This window comes from Vigna umbellata, chromosome 1, assembly GCF_029865625.1.
Source record: "Vigna umbellata cultivar VRB3 chromosome 1, Vumbellata_1.0, whole genome shotgun sequence".
Lineage (NCBI taxonomy): Eukaryota > Viridiplantae > Streptophyta > Magnoliopsida > Fabales > Fabaceae > Vigna > Vigna umbellata.
The window spans coordinates 12,100,291-12,121,552 of NC_142165.1; the positions used below are offsets into that span (position 1 = coordinate 12,100,291).

General features: G+C 28.2%; 3 protein-coding genes and 1 pseudogene across 3 annotated transcripts; all 4 read right to left on the minus strand.

Moving 5' to 3' along the window:
* Positions 1–3,361: 3,361 nt before the first annotated feature.
* On the minus strand, positions 3,362–3,732 carry LOC124824337 (non-specific lipid-transfer protein A pseudogene; annotated as a pseudogene).
* A 2,865-nt stretch (positions 3,733–6,597) lies between these two features.
* LOC148204650 (non-specific lipid-transfer protein A-like) lies at positions 6,598–7,213 on the minus strand. Its single transcript, XM_088096401.1, has 2 exons — positions 6,818–7,213; positions 6,598–6,728 (listed from the first exon to the last, which is right to left on the minus strand). Exons 1-2 carry the CDS (start codon positions 7,165–7,167, stop codon positions 6,719–6,721), a joined length of 360 nt encoding a protein of 119 aa, XP_087952527.1. The 5' UTR covers positions 7,168–7,213; the 3' UTR covers positions 6,598–6,718.
* Positions 7,214–11,343: 4,130 nt separating this feature from the next.
* Positions 11,344–11,965, minus strand: LOC124824336 (non-specific lipid-transfer protein A-like). The gene is made up of 2 exons (XM_047296761.2): positions 11,583–11,965; positions 11,344–11,487 (listed from the first exon to the last, which is right to left on the minus strand). The coding sequence occupies exons 1-2, from the start codon at positions 11,930–11,932 to the stop codon at positions 11,475–11,477; spliced, it is 363 nt and encodes a 120-aa protein (XP_047152717.1). The 5' UTR covers positions 11,933–11,965; the 3' UTR covers positions 11,344–11,474.
* A 7,500-nt stretch (positions 11,966–19,465) lies between these two features.
* On the minus strand, positions 19,466–19,830 carry LOC124845462 (non-specific lipid-transfer protein A-like). The gene has a single exon (XM_088112861.1). It carries the CDS (start codon positions 19,828–19,830, stop codon positions 19,489–19,491), a length of 342 nt encoding a protein of 113 aa, XP_087968987.1. The 3' UTR covers positions 19,466–19,488.
* Positions 19,831–21,262: the final 1,432 nt, after the last annotated feature.

Here is a 21,262-nt window from a genome sequence, read left to right on the forward strand (position 1 = left end):
GTAACCCACCCAATAATATGAATGATATTTGGTTTTACTACACACATTTGAGAGTTTCTCCCTACACCACCCCAACTTCTTTCACCACCCCCGTTCCTCAATTATCCTTCAATAAAAATGTATTTACTATGGTTAAAAAATAGTTAAAGACCTTAATGGAACATGAAGGTCAAACTTATCTTCCATATCCGTTTTGGCATGTTTTCTTCAATCATTTCATACAACAACATATCACTCCACAACACATATAACATATGGAAGCAACGACACAATGGAAGAAACGACGCAGCACAATGGAAGCAATGGAATAATGGAGGGAGGAAATAGAAGTGAGAAGAATAAATGAGAAATAAAAGAGAAAGAGAGTAAGAAGAAGAGAGTGAAAAGAGAGGTTCTCTAGGGGGTGTAGGGTATGCTAGCGACGACAATGAAAAAAAGGAAGAGAATAAGATTAGAGTTTTATATTAAATAAGATAAAAGTAAAAGAAAAAGTTACTTAAGGTTTGTTTTGAAATAAAAAGAATTGAAGAGATGTAGGCTAAAGACCATGGTGGTGGAGGGAGTAACTCCCCAATACATTTTGATATTTAAGAGTCATTTCATTAACTCACAAAAATTACTTAAAATAAGTTTTAGAATCATATTTTATTATCAAAATAATTCATAACTTTAAACAATGAGAAATTTGTAAAAAATAAATAAAAAGATTAAAATATATAACAGAAATCATATTTAAACTATGATAATTCACGTAAAAAAGACATGAAAGTATACATATATTAAATATATCATAAATATGTATCAGACAATATTTCTAACTTTCATTATCTCGAAACAATTTGTTCATAACTTTATGAAATTGAGTTCCCTAAAATAGAGACTCTACATCGAAAACCCTTTTGTCTAAAAGGCTCTTTAAGTTTCCGATATATACGTAGTGGATTAGTTTCTAAAAATAGATAAAGATGAAAGGTGATTGAAAGTGAAAAGAAGGGAAAAATAGGATAGTGTAGGCCGTGAATAAAAAGAAAAGCATAGTTGTAAAACTTTTTTGTTCTTTGAATTTCCATTCTCAACTTCCTCTCATAAAATATTATTAGTAGGTGATCACATAATGTTTTACTGTTTTTTTTAGAAAACTTGATACAAGAGAGAAACAAAAATAAATTAGCAGATGATCACGAAATGTTTTACTATTTTCATTTAGAAAACTTGGTACAAGGAACAAATTATTAAGACTAAGGAATTACAATAATTCATGCTTAATTATTCTTATTATTATTTTTTTAAAATATTAATATACTTGTTTCATTGTTTTGAAATATATTTAAAAATAAGAGTAGAAATAAGAGAACTATATTATTGTGTATTTCTTACGCTTTAGTAGTATTGTTAGAAGTGGACTTTAAGCCTAATTCAACCCCCAAAAAACTCACTTATATATTATAAATTGGTCTTATCTCTAGTCGATATGGAACTTCTAACACACCCAGACATCTTGTGTGTGATAGTAGAAAACCCCACAAAACCGGTTTGTAAGGTCAGGTTTGCACCTCCCTTATATATATATATATATATATATATATATATATATATATATATATATATATATATATATATATATATTGTAAATTGACCTTATCTCTAGTCGATATGAAACTCCCAAAGTATTTCAACATACATAAACATAACCTTTTAAAATATGATAAATTTGACTTATAACTTTTTGTTTCATTTAGTAATTTAAGTGGGAGTGACGTTAAACTCTTATTTATTTATAAGATGACATTATATTAATCTTAATAGTATTATATATTTTTTTTATTAATCCTTTATTTTGAACAATATATTCTTCTATTTTGATATTTCTAAATTTTATTTTATTATATATATATATATATATATTTGCTAACTTGTATAAGTTTTTTTTGTTAGTAGAGTGTACCAAGTTTTAATAGAAAAAAAAATTCTTATTCATAAAAAAAGACATACTTTAAACAAAAGAATATTTTAATAATTTTAATTTTTAATGTAAAATAAAGTTTTAATGTATCTGTAAGTCCTTATTTTGGCCCAAAATCTCGATTAAGTTTTCTTTCTTTTTGTCGTCTTAATTGAGTCCTCATTTTTGTAAAGTAAAATTGTAACAATTAAAGGCCTGTCGTCAAATTGGACAAATGGTCGTTTAACTGTGCGTTAGGTGGCATATGCACTGTTTTCACTAATCACACGTGGAATTAAAAAGGAGTTTTGTATTAAAAAATATGAGGTTAAATTCTTTTTTAATTCCACGATTAGTGAAAACGGTGTCCATGCCACGTAACGAAACAATTAAATGACCGTTTATCCAATTTGACGGCAGGCCTTTAATTGTTACAATTTTATAAAAATGAGGACTCAATCGACAAAAAAAAGGGGACTTAATTGAAATTCTGGAACAAAATAAGAACCTACAGAGACATTAAACCTAAAATAAATAAAAAATCAAAAACACTCACCTACTTCTAATCCATTTTTCTTACTTATTCAATTTTTTTTCTTTTTTCTCTCATCTCTATCCTCTCTCTTACCTACCGAGTAACTTACACGCTACAATTTGTTGGTCTTTGCTTTATTCATTTATTTGTTTGTCATTGTAATATAATTTTCTCAAACACAAACACAATTGAAATCATCAGAGGGGTATAATTAATATATTAGATGGTGGTAAAGTTAGGTATTGGTCATTGACAAAAGGTAAGCCTTCAGTTCTTTTTGTATATGAAAATTCTTACTCTCTGATTTTGCCCCAGAATATAACAAAAATAAATGATTCTGAATGGGAAAAACAGAGAAGCCTTAGTGGGAAGGTAAAAAAAAGGATCAAAATTCACAAACAAGAACTAACACCAGTAAAGTCCAAAGATTCCTGCCTTAAGTAAAATGTTGAAGAAAAAATTTCCAACTATTTTCGTAATACTCCATAAAAAAACATGAAATGGATAGTGTTTAAATATAACATTGTAAGCATAAAAATATTATTAAGTTCTTTCTTTACCTGGGAGAATTTTGTTTTTTACTACGCATCCTGTTAAGAAAATTAAACACAAATGATTGATCATAATTGGATGAAAAGAAGTGAATAGAAAACAGCAACAATATATATATAAAGCATATTCATTATTCATTGATTTCAACATAAATATTTGTTGACAGAAGTTCAATAAACAATGTTATTCTGTTACAGAAATAGAAAATTCCCAGCAGAATCCACCCTTTCCTAGCTTATAATTCTGAAAAAAAAAAAAAAAAGCAATGAGAGGAAAAAGCAAATGAATGAAAACTATTAACACGAATTGTATAAGTAGTAAAAAAAGAAGTCTTACTTTTCGCAATCAGAGTCATCGGACATGAAATTATAGACATTGATTTTGCACTCTTTGCGAAGATTATTGGCTCTGTCTTTGTCTAGGTTAGGAACGTCAGAGCCTGATTCCTCTAGGCACTTACATGCAGCAATCTTTTCTTCCTTTGTAGGTGTTGAAGATATTATTTGTTTCAACCCATCGCAGCAAGAAGTTGAAGGGGAATCGGTGTTCTTGGTTAGATAATCTAAGCATGGCTTCAGTAAGGCTTTTTCCTCCTCACAGGTTAAGCCATCAGTTGTACAGACTGACACAGCCAGGAATATGAAAAATGATACAAATACAATCTTCATTTTGACACTAAGTGATTTAATCTTGTGTTTTGATTTTGGATGAATGGAATACTCAGGACAATGTTATATTTATAGACACATGTTTAGTGCATTTGGAGCTTTCATCACATGATCATTATTTATGACTATTAATCACTTTTTGTTTTTTTCCTTTTTCTTGAGTATGGTCCACAAAATAATTTAATGAATTATCAGTTACATTTTGTTCATCAAATTATTTTTAGGTTTTCTTGGAAGGTGGTCTACATGCTCAAACAAAACAAGATAAAGTCATTATTATGTCTATCTCATTTTGCTTTCTTGATGTTAGAATTTGGTTTTTTTTTTAAGTTTTTTAAATTGTCACATTTATTGTTAATAAATTTGCAAACGTTAAGATGAAATAAAGTGAAAATAATAACAAAGAAAAGAAATAACTTTTTAGAAATGATTAAAAATACAAATATTAATTATTTGTTCATATAAATATTAAAAATTCTAACTAAAAGAATTTTCTAATTTTATCTTCTATGTAAGAGATGAGAAAAGCTAAGATAACATCAAAATAAAAATATGTTAAAACTAATTAATTTACAATATGTAATAATTTAAGGTATATGATTTTATTATATTTATTATTTTATTTACTTTTAGTTATAATATAAAATATAGATATCAATAAAATATTACATTAATTATTTTATTTTAATTATTTATTTCTGTAATAGAAAACGTATAACAATGAAACATGAAATTAAAATTATTTATTTTAATTATTATTTTAATATTTTTATTTTATTGCAATATAAAAGTATACTAATAAAATGTTAATAATAGAACTATTTAAAATTTATATTGTAACCATAGGTATTAAAAAGTCACGATAGATTATAGCTTCTTGTATACTTAACATTTATGAGTATAATAGATTATAAAAGAAATACAATTGAATTACATATATTTTTTCATTCTTACAACATTTCCATCATCAACTAATTCCATCACCACGAGCTACATTTTGTAATTTTTTTCAACACTTTGATGTGTAATGATATATTTAATGATTTTTTTTTTGTTTTTTTTGAAGGTGGTCTAGATGCATCCAGAAGACAAGATAAAGTATGAATCTATTTTGTTTGCATCCCAAATTGCCTTTTTAATTTTTGAATTTATGGTTGTTTTAGTTTTTTAACTTCTCACATTTATTGTTTGTTAATAAATTTGTAAACGTTAGGATGAAGCAAAGTGAAAATAATAATAAGAAAAAAATTAAAAATAATTAAAAATATAAAAATTAATTATTTGTTAATAATTTGAATTAAAAGAAATTTCTAATTTTTTCTTCTCTCTGAAAGAAGAGAAAAATGATATAGCATTTCATTTAGCTTGTGTTTGAAGAGAAATTCTTGTTGATTAGGGAAACACGGTAAGAAATAAATAAAGACTGTGAAAGTTTGTAAATAATTTCATTGATGTTCATGATAAAAAAATGGATTTAAAAATGATAAAATTTAATAAATAAAAAGGTTATTTTCAAAATAAAAATATATTAAAATTAATTAATTAACACAATATAGAAATTTAAACTATATAATTTTATTATATTTATTATTTTATTGACTTTTAATTATAATATAAAATATATATCAATAAGATATTAAATTAATTATTTTATTTTATTTATCATTTTTTTATTTTAATTCTAATTATTTATTTCTGTAATAGAAAACATATAATAATGAAATATTAAATTAAAATACTTTATTTTATTTATTATTTTAGTATTTTAATTCTAATTATTTATTTCTGTAATAGAAAACATATAATAATGAAATATTAAATTAAAATACTTTATTTTATTTATTATTTTAGTATTTTTATTGTATTAAAATATAAAAACATACTAAAAAGATGTTAACAACATAATTATTTAAATTTTATAAATGTTCATTTTTATAGTTTATATTAGTAATGATAAACAATCAAAATTGATTATAGACTTTTGTATAATTGATTAATTTACGCAATTGTAAAGAGAAATATACAGGAATTATATATCTTTTTTCACCGATATGCTAGATATTGTGTGAAAAGAATTATTAATATTAGTGTTGTCAAGATGAATTAAAATTTGTAGATCAATCCAACTCATCACGAGTTTGGGTTAGGTTGGATTTGAAAAAAAAAATTTATATGGATTAATTTTTAACCCGGGTTGAATCCGTGGTGAGCGGCTCACTAACACACCTAGTTTAATTTAATTATTTATTATTTTGTGTTTCAATATTATTAGTTAACATGTTTTTTTATTGTACTGTAAATGGGAATAAAGAAAAAGATATGTTTCAAGAGAGCAAAATATTATAAGTTTATCCATTCAAGACTCTAATATTATAAATGAATAAATGACACAAAAATTATCAAATATTGTAAACTTATTTATTTGCTTTTTAGGTTTGTTTTTGGATTATATTTGAGTTGTATGTTAATTTTTTTTATTTTGAATTGTCTTTAGAGTTTAACATGATTCTAAATTGAAATTATTTAAATTTAATTACAAAATAATTGTAATTTTTTTTATTTAAAATAAAAAACTTGTAAATAGGGAACCGACCTGTTTAACCTATCCATCCGTGATGGGTCAGGTCGGGTTCGAATTTTTTCGGTTCGCTAATAAATGAGCCGGATTGGATGGACTCAAACTCGTGATAAACCAGACTGGATGAGCCATTTTAACAACATTAAATAATCTATACCGATCTCATCATCTAACATGTAACAAAGCCTAACTAATTTCATGTATAAAATGATAGCTTATTTCTATTGGATTTATTTTGGATTAGACTCAAGATTTTAAACATTAAACACAAATGGTTCATCATAATTAGATGGAAAGAAATTAACAGAAGACACCAACAATATATAAAAAGCATATTCATTGATCATTAATTTCAACATAAATGTTTGTTGAGAGAAGTTCAACAAACAATGTTATTTTGTGACAGAAATAGAAAACTCCCAGCATAATGCACCGTTCCTAGCTTAATCAAGTCTGAAAAAAAAGAAAAGAAAGGAAAAACAATGTGAGGAAAGCAAACGAGTGAAAGCTAATAACATCGACTACGTAAAAAAAATTCTTACATGATGCAATTCAAGTCATTGGACATGAGATTATGGAGCTTGATTTTGCAATCTTTGCAAAGACTATTGAGTCTGAGTTTGTCCAGGTTAGGAATACGATTGCCTGCTTCCCTTAGGCACGTACATGCAGCTTGTTTTTCTTCCTTTGTAGGTGATGAAGATATGATCTTTTTCATCCCATCGCAGCAAGAAGTTGAAGGGGCCTCAGTTTTCTTTGTTAGATATTCTAAGCATGGCCTCGCTAAGGCTAATTCCTGCTCACAGGTTAAGCCTTTTGATGGCTTTGTGGCAGTAACTGTGAAGACTAACACAATTAACAGAGTGAAGAATGATACAAAGACAGTCTTCATTTTGACAGAGAGGTTTATCTGAGTGATTCAATCTTGTGCTTTGATTTTGGATGAATGGAACACTGAGGAAGATGTTGCTTTTATAGCCACGTACATCAGGTTACCGTTATTTATGACTATTGATGACTTTTTGTTCTTTTCCTATTTCTTGGAGAATGTTCCGCAGAATAATATGATGAAGTATGAGTTACATTTTGTTCATCTTTTTTTATTTTTTTTTCTAACGGTTTTTTATATGTAATGTTCTTGTTGCGAATATTTAATGATTTTTTTTTTCGTTTTCTTTTTGCTTTCTTGACGTTAGAATTTGTGTTTTTCCTTAAAAGAAAATTAACTTCTCGCTTTTATAGTTAATAAATTATAAAAAAGATATAAGACGAAGTAAAGTGAAAATATTAACAAAGAAAAAACATAAATTTCAAAAAATAATTAAAAATAAAAATATTAATCATTTGTTAATATAAATATTAAATTTTTTTACTACGACAGCTTTCTAATTTAATCTTCTATAAGAGATGAGAAAAATTAAAATAACGAGTGTTCCATTTAGCTTGTGTTTGGATTGTAGAATGTCAGAACCATTAAAAACGCACCTAAAATCCCTCTGAACGGACGTCATGTGTCAAGCGACGAACATCTGAAAATCAGATAGTGGAATGCAGGTGTCAGTAGATGAGTGGACGTTCGTTTTAAACAAAACTGAGTTTTTAAAAGTTTACGTCACACTCTCTGCATGCATCTTCTTCTCCAAACTCTGATATTCTCAAATTCTCCTCCTTCTCACTAAAAGCTCTCCCTTCTCTCTACCAAATCTCATCTTTTCTTTTCTCTGATCACCGTTTAGGCACCGTAGAAGTACTTCCGGCGTCCAGAGCTTTAGTTTGAACCGAACAGTTTCGAGTTCTGAACTGGTAAGTTCTTCTTATCCTTAGCCGTTCGTTCTCTAGTACATGCAAAACCAAGTTCTGGTTGCATGATGTCGTCTTGTCTGAGCCATTGTTGGTTTTCTGCTATTTGGTTTAGTGTGAAGAATTGTGGAACGTAAGGGTAGAAAGATTTGTAGTCAAACGAACCGTACTTCTGTCTCTAGGACATTCGTTCACGCTCAGAGGTAAGGGAAGCTTATTTAATTTAATTTGTATGTTTATTGTGCTGCATGAAGGTTCGTTGTGTTGTTAAACTAAAGTGAAGCATGATTGTTGAGATATTTGACTATATGAAATATGATGGTTATTATGTTCTGATGTATGAGGAATATGAAATGTACTATGATATGAATGTATGAAATTATGAAGTTATATGTTGAGAAATGAGTTTGAATATAAATGAATTCTGGATATGAAATTTCCCTATGATAATGTATGTTCGTCATTGACCGTTCGGTCGTACTAGTAACCTTGGATAAAATTGGATTCTTTCGTTTGGAAGAATCCTAGTTGAGGACGAGCGTCTTCGTGTGGTAATACTATGCTTGAGCGTTCGGCCAAGCGTAGTTGTATCTGAGTATTCTGTGATAAACTTAAATTTGTAAATATATGTATTTGTATATTTTAGTTATTCTTAAACACTATTCCAATAGTATCTTATTATATTTATTAAGCTTTCTATTTATAAGTTTAGTAGTGCTTGGTCTCACACCAAGCGCTCGTAATGAGTAGTGTTCGGTCTTATACCAAGCGCTCGTACTCGTTTCTTGTATGATCTATCTTGATGAAAATAACGTTCGTCCAACTTCAATAGGATTTTCTTTCTACCGTGTTCGGTCATTGACTGACATTCGGATATCTTGATGTAAATTCAAATAAACTAAGTATTCATAAGCGTTTGGTTTCTTAATGTGAATCCTTCTAAGTATTATTCTCTGAATGTCTTGAAGTGTCTACATCCATTGGTTTCGGCTTAGAGCCTTAGTACTTGGCATGGTTCTTTCGGTGTTCGGTTGGAACTCTCAAGGGTCAGTTCATTTAATTAGCTCACTTTTTAAGTAATGTTCGTTCTAGTCGTTCCTGTTATATATGATTATACTCGGTTTCTTTCTCAAACCGATTGTAATCCCCTTGGTCTTATTCTATTATAGAACTGAAGACCTCTCCGTCTCGTTCCAAGTGTTCGTCCTCGTTCTGAGTGAGGATTGAACGTTCGGTATCTGGTGTCCTTAATAATCTTTGAACAAAGATGAAATTGAAATGATTGGAAATGAAAGATAAATTTGAGATGATTGATAATGAAAGATGAAATTGAGAAGATTGATAATGAAAGATGAAGAAAATATGATATGGATGAAATGTGTTGGATTATGAACGAGCGTTCCGGGGAGGAACGACTCATGATTGCTTATTGAATTTGTAAAGTATGAATGTGGGTATGCTAAGCTAGCGGTTCATCCTGATGTTCCGTGAGTACTCGTCCTCACGTAGAGGAGGGTAGGTCATGTGTGGGAACGGCAGGAGGTCCTAGTCCTTAGGGGTACTTTGGATAGATAGGACTAACCTCGGGTGGCAGTTATTGAGGGCATCCCAGTTACTACATCACCCGGGTGCACGAACACATGTAGCTACACAGATTTCATACAGTCCGGACAGTCAGTCTAGTATTATGATTTATATGAAACGTATGATGAATTATATCTTATGTGTATGATTTTGTGAAAATGTATGTTTATACATGAATTAAATTACATAAGCTTACCTTGTGTTCCTGTCTTGTCTTGTTTTGTACGTTCGTCTTGTCATTGCAATGATCATCCGTGTGGATGTGAACAGAAGGAGACGAGCTGTTGGAAGATGCACTAGAAGAAGAGAATTTGGTCGAGGTAGAAGTGAAGGCCGAAGAGTAGGACGTTCGGTCATTAGTGTAGTCTATTGTAAGGTGGTCATTCGATCACCTTCCCTTTTTTATGTATGATTGTTCGGTATTTGATTTTGTAAACCGTTCGGTCAGGTTTGCTTATCTTATATAGTTTATGATCACTCTTTTGTAAGGTCGTTCGGTCATAAACGTACGTTCGACTTTTAGTGTAAAGACTGATATGAATTATTAATTAATGTGATTATTCTATTATATAGTTTTGGACTGTATTTTTGCGATGTTACATAGGATAAATTTAAGAGAGTGAAAACGATTGGATTTGAAGAAAAAAATATGATTATTTGGATTAAGGAAAAGATAAAAGAAATTCTAAAAGTTTGTAAATGATTTTATTGACTTACATCATAATTTTTTTAATAAATAAAAAGGTTAATTTCAAAATGAAAAACTATTAAAAATAATTAATTTACAAATTATACTAATTTAAAGTATAGGATTTTATTATATTTATTATTTTATTGACTTTTAATTATAATATAAAATATAAATATCAATAAAATATTACATTAACCATTTTTTAATCAATATAATTATGGTACAAATATCTTTAATCAATATATATAATCGTTTGTTATTAATTTTTTAACTGTTTTATTTGTTCAAACCATTGGTTTAATAATAATATCTTGGACGGTCATCTCGTCATGATCCAACATCAACTACTTAATTATTGATCCAATATTAATGACTTAAGGATCAATTCAACATTTAATTTGTTTGACCGCATGAACCAACATTTAATCCACTTCACCTTTTAACACAAGGAGTAGACCGAACTATTATGATTGTTAATTCCTATTCTACATACGATACAAATATTAATGACTTCTTAGTTTTCTTCTTCATTGGAATGTGGTCCACATATATACGTTGCATTTAGTTTTCAGTGGTCTATGTAACATAACAGTTAAAAAAATAAAAAGTAGAATTGCATATATTCAAGTTAAGTTTTGAACGTATTCTTATTTTTCTGGTATACTCATTTTTTATTATTAAAAATTGTTTGGATTGTATATCTACTAATTTATTTTTCTTGAGAAAAATAAATATTTTAAGTTTCATAAAATATAATTTTTATCGTGACTTGATATGATCTTTCATATTTTTGTATTTGTTTTGTATTTTTGCTTATTTTAATAATTTTTTATATAATAATAAATAATTAAAATTCTTAATAATCATAAGTTATTTTGAAGAGTATATTTCAATAGTTTAATTTTGATTATTCTGTTTAAGCTGACGAATATCAAACATTTACATCATAATTAAAAGCCAAGAGAGTCACGAAGAAATGGATACCAACAACAGATATATCTATTCAATAATCATTTACTTTCAATAAAAATTGAGAAAACAATCTTATTTGTTTTTTAAGGAAAAGGAAGTTGAAAGCATAATCCAGCATTTTCAATGTCCCATTTCATCCTTTAAACTCTTGTTCAAAGAGAGATCCTGAAAAATAAAATGTGAACAAAAATAAAAGAATAATAAGAACTATGAGTATGTATAAATTAAGATAAATAATATAAATAAAAAAGAAATCTTACTTGTTACAGTCGATGTCTTTGGTGAGGGGAAAACCGACATCAACCTTACATAGTTTAGGAAGTTGAATGGCTCTATCTTTCTCAAGTTTAGAAAATTGAGCGACAGCTGCCGTGAGACATAGACATGCCTCACGAAGTTCAGGTTTTGTAGGTGCTGAAGCTCTCACATTACTCACTGCATTACAACAAGAAGTTGAAGGGATATCTGCAATGCTGTTGAGAAAAGAAAAGCATTGCAACAATGAAACTTTTGCTACCAAACAACTGAATCCATTCACTGGTTTCATGGCTGCAACTGTGAGAAGTAACAAAATTCCCAAACCAAAAACTGATGTTGACGCTCTCTTCATTTTCACTCTCTTTTTCTTTCACTCTTGTTTTTATTTCGATTTCGATTGATGCAACACTCTCCGATATCTTACATTTATATTGTTGTCACTTATGTTTACGTTAATGGCTTAATTAAACATATAAAGAAAAAATTAAATGAATTTATTACTTTCTAAAAAATTAATAAATGATTTTTTTAACATTGTTTTATGATATAAATGATTTCTTTTTCCGTTTTCTTTGAAGGTGATCTAGATGTTCAAACAAAACGCATTATGTTTCTATCTCTTTTTGCTTTCTTGACCTTAGAATTTGTGTTTTTTCTTAAAAAGAAATTTAACTTCTCACTTTTATAGTTAATAAATTAGTAAAAGATAAGATGAAGTAAAGTGAAAATATTATTATTTTATTGATTTTATTATCTTTATTATTTTGTTGACTTTTAATTATAATATATAATATAAATATCAATAAAATATTACATTAACTATTTTATTTTATTTTTCATTTTAATTATCAATTTCTGTAATAGAAAATAATGAAACATTAAATTAAAATACTTTATTTTAATTATTATTTCAATATTTTTATTTTATTACATTATACTAGTAAAATGATAATAATATAACTGTTTTGTTTATGATAATGTTGATAACACGGTAGAAAGTATGTATGGTAAATATTATGGAAGAAATTTTTAGCAGAAGTTTTTTGGTGATTCAAGTAGCTAGTGTATTATAGATATATAATTTTTATATTGAGAGTTATTATGTCGCTCTAATAATCATCTAATATCATGTAAAAGAAGGTGAAGTATGTGGTGAGAAAAGTAGGAGGTTAGTGTAGGAACTTACTTTGACAATGACTCTCCAAAGTACTTGTAAGACCCAAAAAAAAAAAAATCTATATATATATATATATATATATATTTATAGTAGTAAATTTTAGTATTTTATTAGTAATAATAATTTTAATGGATAGAAAAATGTAAATTTTGGATATAAAATTATAGTAATTTTAGAAGGAGAGGTTCAAATTTTTGGTAACTTATTTAGTAAATTTTTTTAAATTGAATAGTAAAAAGTAAATAGTAAATAGTAAAAAGTAAATAGTAAATAGTAAAAAGTGAATAGTAAAAATAAATTTTCAGCATTTGGATTTCTTAGCATGGAAGAAAGTAGTAGGTAGAAATTAGGATCAGATTTGGTGAGAAAATGATTGAAATATTATTTTTAAATAATATTAAAATAATAAATAATATTAAAATATTAATGAATAGTAAATTTTTTTTTACTATAAATAACCATGGGAGGGAAGATTATTCTGCACCAAGAGAAGAGAAATCAAGTGAGAGAAAGTTAGAGAGAAATTTTTAGTTGCAAGAAGGGTAGAGGTTCTGAAAGGTTTCGGAGAAATAAATTCAGAGCAAGAGACGTCTGGAATAGAGGTAGGGGAGCTAACTTTTCTATGCTTTTATATTATGATTTAGTATTTCTATGCTTTTATATTATGACTTAGTATTGTTTTATTACTATTCATATCTTGAAATTATGTATGAATACTGTTAATGCTTACTGTATGTTTATCTATATTGAAATTCGGTGTTAATATTATATGCTGTTGTTTTGAATCTGTAAATAAGAAATTTGTTAAAAACTAGTTGAGGAACACTTTGGCTAAGGAAAGATTTGGTACTTAAGTTGTCCATTGTGACGCACCTCTCTTTCCTGGAAGTCTACTCGACAAGTTTTTAACTTAAATCTTATTGAACAGATTTTGTACTATTAAAATATTGTGCAATATATCTTGTTGGAATGGAAATGTCTGATGAATTCATTTTTGTGGTAGATATGGAATTATGAATTATAATTGTGATAATTGCATTTTATTATACTGCATTTGAATTTATGCATCTGAACATGTTATGGGTAGTATGGGGAGATTTTGTAAGGGTATAATGTGAGTTGAGGAATATTAGTATGGTATGAGTCTTGTGGAGAGATTAAATAAATGTTATGGTATTTGTGTATATGTTGATGTTGAGGGTCCCGTAGTTGGAGGTTATCCTGATACTCTAATAATCATCTAGTCTCAAGTAGAGAGGGATGAATTATGTGGTGAGAGGAGCAGGAGGTCCTGGTCTATGTGCCGGTTTTGGACATAGTGAGGGGATTAACCTTGTAAATGGTATGAAGTATTTTGAAAGTATATTAAAAAAAAAGAAGTAGAAGTCATTACAAGTGCATAACTTCCCGTGACCGCTCATCAACGTATCATCCGGATGAGTGTCTATTGGGTATTGTGGTGTCTATTGGGTATTGTGAGACGAGTGTCTAATAGGAATTGTGGTATGAGAGTGTCGAACATAATTATTATATGATGTTTATATCAAGGTAATTATATATGTTTTATAAATGATTTGTTGCATGTTAGCTCACCCTACTTGTTTGTGTTTGTATGATGTGATTGTTGTATGATGGTATGAGTATGTATGACATAATTATTATATGAGGTTTGCATGCATGTTTCATAAATGATTGGTTGCATGTTAGCTCACCCTACTTGTTTGTGTTTGGGTATGTGCGATGATCGTATAATTCGTTATACGGGAGCAGATGAAGGAATGTTGCCTCACTCAGTGCCAAGGAAGGGAGAAGTAGAAGAACTATAATTAGAACATTTTTACATGTATAGACTTATATCAACTAGGAAATTTTTAAGTGTGAGATTACGGGATGTTACCGTAAATGTAATGTTACAATATATAAATTATGAATTATCCAATGTGAGAAATTTGGGATGTTACATTAATGGTATCAGAGCAGTTCGTCCTTAGGATGACCTCTGTGTTGTGGGTCTTCCGTGTCTTCTCTGTGAAGAATTGAGTCTAAATGGTATAATTTACCATTTCCTCTAAATCTAGATAGTAGAGTATTGTGTCTAACTATCATGACTTTTACCATAGATGATTTTCCTTTCTTAATTATGAGGGTTTGAGGAAATATATTAGAATTAGTTAAAGCCTTGATAGGGAGATATAATACTAGAGTTTAAGTTTCAAAGGATGAGTGAAGATGTTGGTGTTTAGAAGTAAATTTTTAGAAGTTTCTAGAACAAAATTAATAGATGAGATATCTTACGTTTCACAAAAAGGAGTTGAGTTCAAAGGCTAGATTAAGAGAAGCTTTGGATAAGCATGAATGTGGCAAGGTTTGAGAAATCAGTTTGGTTTAGTATATCAGCAACGTTAGAAGTCAGAAGAGAAGGAAGTATTGATGAGAAACAGAGTGGCATTGTGTGAGATTGGTAACATGGATTGATGTATCAGTGATGATTGGAATCTGAAGAAAGAAAATAGATGAAGATTTGAAGATAAAGCTTAAAATAAAAAGGGATAGGAATACTGAAGTAGATTAAGAATAAATCAAATATTAGACGAAGAAGAGTAAATAAGAAGTTGTATAAGGCATAAAGAGGATTGAGAGAAAGTTTAATAGGAGGAGAAATTTATAAGTTAAGAGAACACGAGGTCTTTAGAGAAGAATGAAGTATTGGAAGGATTCTAAGCTAAATGGATGATTAAAAGGAGATGGTTAGATTTTTTTCAGTAAATACATTAGAGATAAGATTTGAGAATATGTGATTTTGGTATGAGGAGTAGTGGAGAAAATCCAGGTACGAAAATTTTGGCTTTCGGCTTATGCAAAATATTTGGTATTTTTATGATAGGATTAAAATGTCATGATTTATGGTTGTAAATTTTATTGATTTTGGAATGTTAAAGTTAGTAGAGGTAGTGTAGGTGGAATTGATATTATTATGAATATGGCAAGATAAGGAAGAAGAAGAGTTTGGAAATAGATAAAAAGGAGGGTTGCAACACTAATGTGATTAGGGAATTAGGAATAATTAAGAAGTTGTAGGTTGTAATTGGAGCAATTTCATCAGGCATAGTTATATGGTAGTATTCAAACCTCAATGGTGATGTCGCACCTTGATCTCTATCCAGTGATGTGTATGAGTGAACTTGTTGATAATTACTTTTAATTCGCATAAGATAAAAAAAAAATTTTAGATTTAGTTAACACTAAATATCCTTGGGATATGGTTTTGATCTCGGGAAACACATTATAATTGAGGTAGGTTTAATGATGGTTGTGATAGGGCTAAAGTAAGAGTGTTTGGAAGGTTTATGATTTTAATTTTTGTGAGTACATTTCAATTTGAGATGCTAGAAATTTTATGCACAAAATAAGTAGAGAAATGATTCAGGTTATGAGTGTGAGACTTTTCTAGTTGAATGCGTTCAGATGAGTATTAAATTAAAAATTTTTATTTTTGAATTTTCGAGGACGAAAATTTTTGTTGTTGGGGAGAATGTAAGACCCAAAAAAAAAAAAATCTATATATATATATATATATTTATAGTAGTAAATTTTAGTATTTTATTAGTAATAATAATTTTAATGGATAGAAAAATGTAAATTTTGGATATAAAATTTTAGTAATTTTAGAAGGAGAGGTTCAAATTTTTGGTAACTTATTTAGTAAATTTTTTTAAATTGAATAGTAAAAAGTAAATAGTAAATAGTAAAAAGTAAATAGTAAATAGTAAAAAGTGAATAGTAAAAATAAATTTTCAGCATTTGGATTTCTTAGCATGGAAGAAAGTAGTAGGTAGAAATTAGGATCAGATTTGGTGAGAAAATGATTGAAATATTATTTTTAAATAATATTAAAATAATAAATAATATTAAAATATTAATGAATAGTAAATTTTTTTTACTATAAATAACCATGGGAGGGAAGATTATTCTGCACCAAGAGAAGAGAAATCAAGTGAGAGAAAGTTAGAGAGAAATTTTTAGTTGCAAGAAGGGTAGAGGTTCTGAAAGGTTTCGGAGAAATAAATTCAGAGCAAGAGACGTCTGGAATAGAGGTAGGGGAGCTAACTTTTCTATGCTTTTATATTATGATTTAGTATTTCTATGCTTTTATATTATGACTTAGTATTGTTTTATTACTATTCATATCTTGAAATTATGTATGAATACTGTTAATGCTTACTGTATGTTTATCTATATTGAAATTCGGTGTTAATATTATATGTTGTTGTTTTGAATCTGTAAATAAGAAATTTGTTAAAAACTAGTTGAGGAACACTTTGGCTAAGGAAAGATTTGGTACTTAAGTTGTCCATTGTGACGCACCTCTCTTTCCTGGAAGTCTACTCGACAAGTTTTTAACTTAAATCTTATTGAACAGATTTTGTACTATTAAAATATTGTGCAATATATCTTGTTGGAATGGAAATGTCTGATGAATTCATTTTTGTGGTAGATATGGAATTATGAATTATAATTGTGATAATTGCATTTTATTATACTGCATTTGAATTTATGCATCTGAACATGTTATGGGTAGTATGGGGAGATTTTGTAAGGGTATAATGTGAGTTGAGGAATATTAGTATGGTATGAGTCTTGTGGAGAGATTAAATAAATGTTATGGTATTTGTGTATATGTTGATGTTGAGGGTCCCGTAGTTGGAGGTTATCCTGATACTCTAATAATCATCTAGTCTCAAGTAGAGAGGGATGAATTATGTGGTGAGAGGAGCAGGAGGTCCTGGTCTATGTGCCGGTTTTGGACATAGTGAGGGGATTAACCTTGTAAATGGTATGAAGTATTTTGAAAGTATATTAAAAAAAAAGAAGTAGAAGTCATTACAAGTGCATAACTTCCCGTGACCGCTCATCAACGTATCATCCGGATGAGTGTCTATTGGGTATTGTGGTGTCTATTGGGTATTGTGAGACGAGTGTCTAATAGGAATTGTGGTATGAGAGTGTCGAACATAATTATTATATGATGTTTATATCAAGGTAATTATATATGTTTTATAAATGATTTGTTGCATGTTAGCTCACCCTACTTGTTTGTGTTTGTATGATGTGATTGTTGTATGATGGTATGAGTATGTATGACATAATTATTATATGAGGTTTGCATGCATGTTTCATAAATGATTGGTTGCATGTTAGCTCACCCTACTTGTTTGTGTTTGGGTATGTGCGATGATCGTATAATTCGTTATACGGGAGCAGATGAAGGAATGTTGCCTCACTCAGTGCCAAGGAAGGGAGAAGTAGAAGAACTATAATTAGAACATTTTTACATGTATAGACTTATATCAACTAGGAAATTTTTAAGTGTGAGATTACGGGATGTTACCGTAAATGTAATGTTACAATATATAAATTATGAATTATCCAATGTGAGAAATTTGGGATGTTACAGTACTAAAACACACCACAAATGCATAACTGGTTAGAATAAGATATCAATGCCTGGTCGAGTCTAGTATGACTAATTGTATGTTTTAGGATTGGTTGATATGAGTTATTACATGTATTAATACATTATATTGTTTGATTGCTCATTTTGTACATTAGCTTCCCATTTTCTCTCTTTTTGATTATCTTCTTTTCTTGTTAACAATAATCATCTTAATATAGACAAATGAAAATATTCTAGTTGATCTAATACAATATGAGAGTGATGTAACAACATAAACTAGAATAAAAATCCCAGTTGAATAATTTTTTTCTTTTGAAAAATGTACAGTTTCCATTAGTATGTTCATATATAACTTTCTGAATGACTGTGATATAATAGTTGTATAATTGTTTTCTTCTTCTTGATGTTTATCACAATTATAATATTTTATTTAATAGTTATACATATTATAAATATAATTTTAATATTTTTTAATTTAATAAAATAATATAAAAAAATAGGAGTAAAACCACACGCGTCCAAAACTAATTGTTATTAAAATTAATGATCTATTTTTAAATATTAATGACTTCTTAATTTTCTTCATTGGAGTGTGGTCCACATATATACGTTGCATTTAGTTTTCAGCTGTCTATGTATCATAACAGTTTAAAAAATAAAAAGTAGAATTGCATATATATTCAAGTTAAGTTTAGAACGTACTCTTATTTTTCTACTATACTCATTTTTTATTGTTGAAATTTTATTGGATTGTATATCTACTAATAAATATTTTAAATTTCGTAAAATATATTTTTTTATCGTGATTTGATATGATCTTTCATATTTTTGTATTTTTGTTTATTTTAATAATTTTTTATATAATAATAAACAATTAAAGTTTCAGAATGATCTTAGTTATTTTGAAGAGTTCATTTCAATAGTTTAATTTTGATTATTTTGTTTAAGTGGGTGAATCTCAAACATTGAAACCATACATCATAATTAAATGACGAGATTCTATGAAGAAAATGATACCAAGAACAAATATCTATTAAATAATCATTACTATCAATAAAAATGCATCTGTGGAACAAGTTGAGAAAACAATCTTATTTTTTTTTTCATGAAAAGGAAAGGAAGTTCAAAGCATAATCCAGTATTTTCAATGTCCCATTTCATCCTCAAAACTCTTGCTCAAAGAGAGATCCTGAAAAATAAAATGTGAACAAAAATAAAAGAATAATGAGAACTATGATTATGTATAAATTAAGATAAATTTAAATAAAAAAAAATCTTACTTATTACAGTCGATGTCTTTGGTGAGGGGAAAACCGACATCAACGTTACATAGTTTAGGAAGTTGAATGGCTCTATCTTTGTCAAGGTTCGGAAATTCACCGACGGCTGCCGTGAGACATTGACATGCCTCACGAAGTTCAGGTTTTGTAGGTGCTGAAGCTTTCACATTGCTCACTGCATTACAGCAAGCACTTGAAGGGCTATTTTGACTGCTGGTGAGAAAAGGTAAGCATGTCAACAATGAAAGTTTTGCCTCCACACAGCTGAATCCATTCACGGGCTTCATGGCTGCAATCGTGAGAAGTAACAAAACTCCCAAACCAAACACTCTCTTCATTTTCACACTCTTTTTCTTTCACTCTTGTTTTTATTTCAATTTCGATGGATACAACACTCACCAAAATCTTACATATATACTGTTGCGACCTATGTTTACGTTAATGACCTAATTAAACATATAAAGAAAAAATTAAATAAATTTATTACTTTTTAAAAAATTAATTAAAAATAATACCAAGATCTCTTTAATTTAAGTGACTTTCGATTTCAAATTTGTTGTTAGTATCAGCTCTTAACTCATAGGTTCAGGTACATCCACTCCATAAACTTACAATTAATGGTAGAATGACACACATCACATTCATTTAGAACACATAAAAATGGTAAAATGGTCGAGTAAATTTTTTAATTTTTCAAAAAAGAAAAAAGTAAAAAGTAAAATAATAGTATCAAATGAATGTAAAAAAATTATGTTATAGTATCATTTTTCTATACTTATTATATATATATATATATATATATATATATATATATATATATATATATATATATATATATATATTATCTAAGAGATATTATAAGATAACCCTTTTAATAAATGGTGGTTTCTTTAAAATAAAAATAATATATAAAGGCTAATTTTAGACAAGTAAAATTTCATGCAACCCTTCTCCTAGATTAAATATATAAAGAAAAAAAATTAATAAATGATTTTTTTAACATTGTTTTATGATATAAATGATATTCTTAAAGAAAAATTAAATGTATAAAAAAACAAATTAATAAATTTAATACCTTTTAAACTTTTTAATTAAAAATAATATCAAGATATGTTATTTCCAAGATTTCAAACATTTTACAAAAATTCTTGAAATTATTTATCAATTTTTCTTGACAAAAATTTGTCCGTCGATAAATTAGCATTATCGATGAATTTTATCGATAGATTTTGAAATTTTTGTTATCGATAAATTTTACTGATGAAATCAATATCGACAAAAATGCATATTTTACTTATCGATGAAAAAATATATCGATAAAAAGAACGAAAATTTCTTGCTCATTTTTCACTTATTAACGGGTTTTTTATCGGTAAAATTTATCACTAATGCATATCTTACTTACCATCGGTGAAAATAGCAGGAACTTTTTCGCCCATTTTTCCTATCTATCTACGAGACAGTGTCGTTATGTATCTCTCTCTTGCATTTGTTCCTAATTTGCGCGAGGGAGCTTCTTCTTCTCCTACTTCTCCATCTTTCACTCAATCTTTTTCTTCTCTTCCACTCCATTGCAGCTACAAATCAAGACCACCTGCATCTCCGTTCAGGAAGGTCATTCCTCCGTTCAATCAGGCCGTTTTCATCTTGGTTTAGTCAGGCCGCCTCTATTCTTTGTCTTTCATGAAATGATGCAACCACGCATCGTCACCACCGCACACTACCACCACTTCCCATCACCTCACACTTTGCTCTAACTTTGGCCAACAC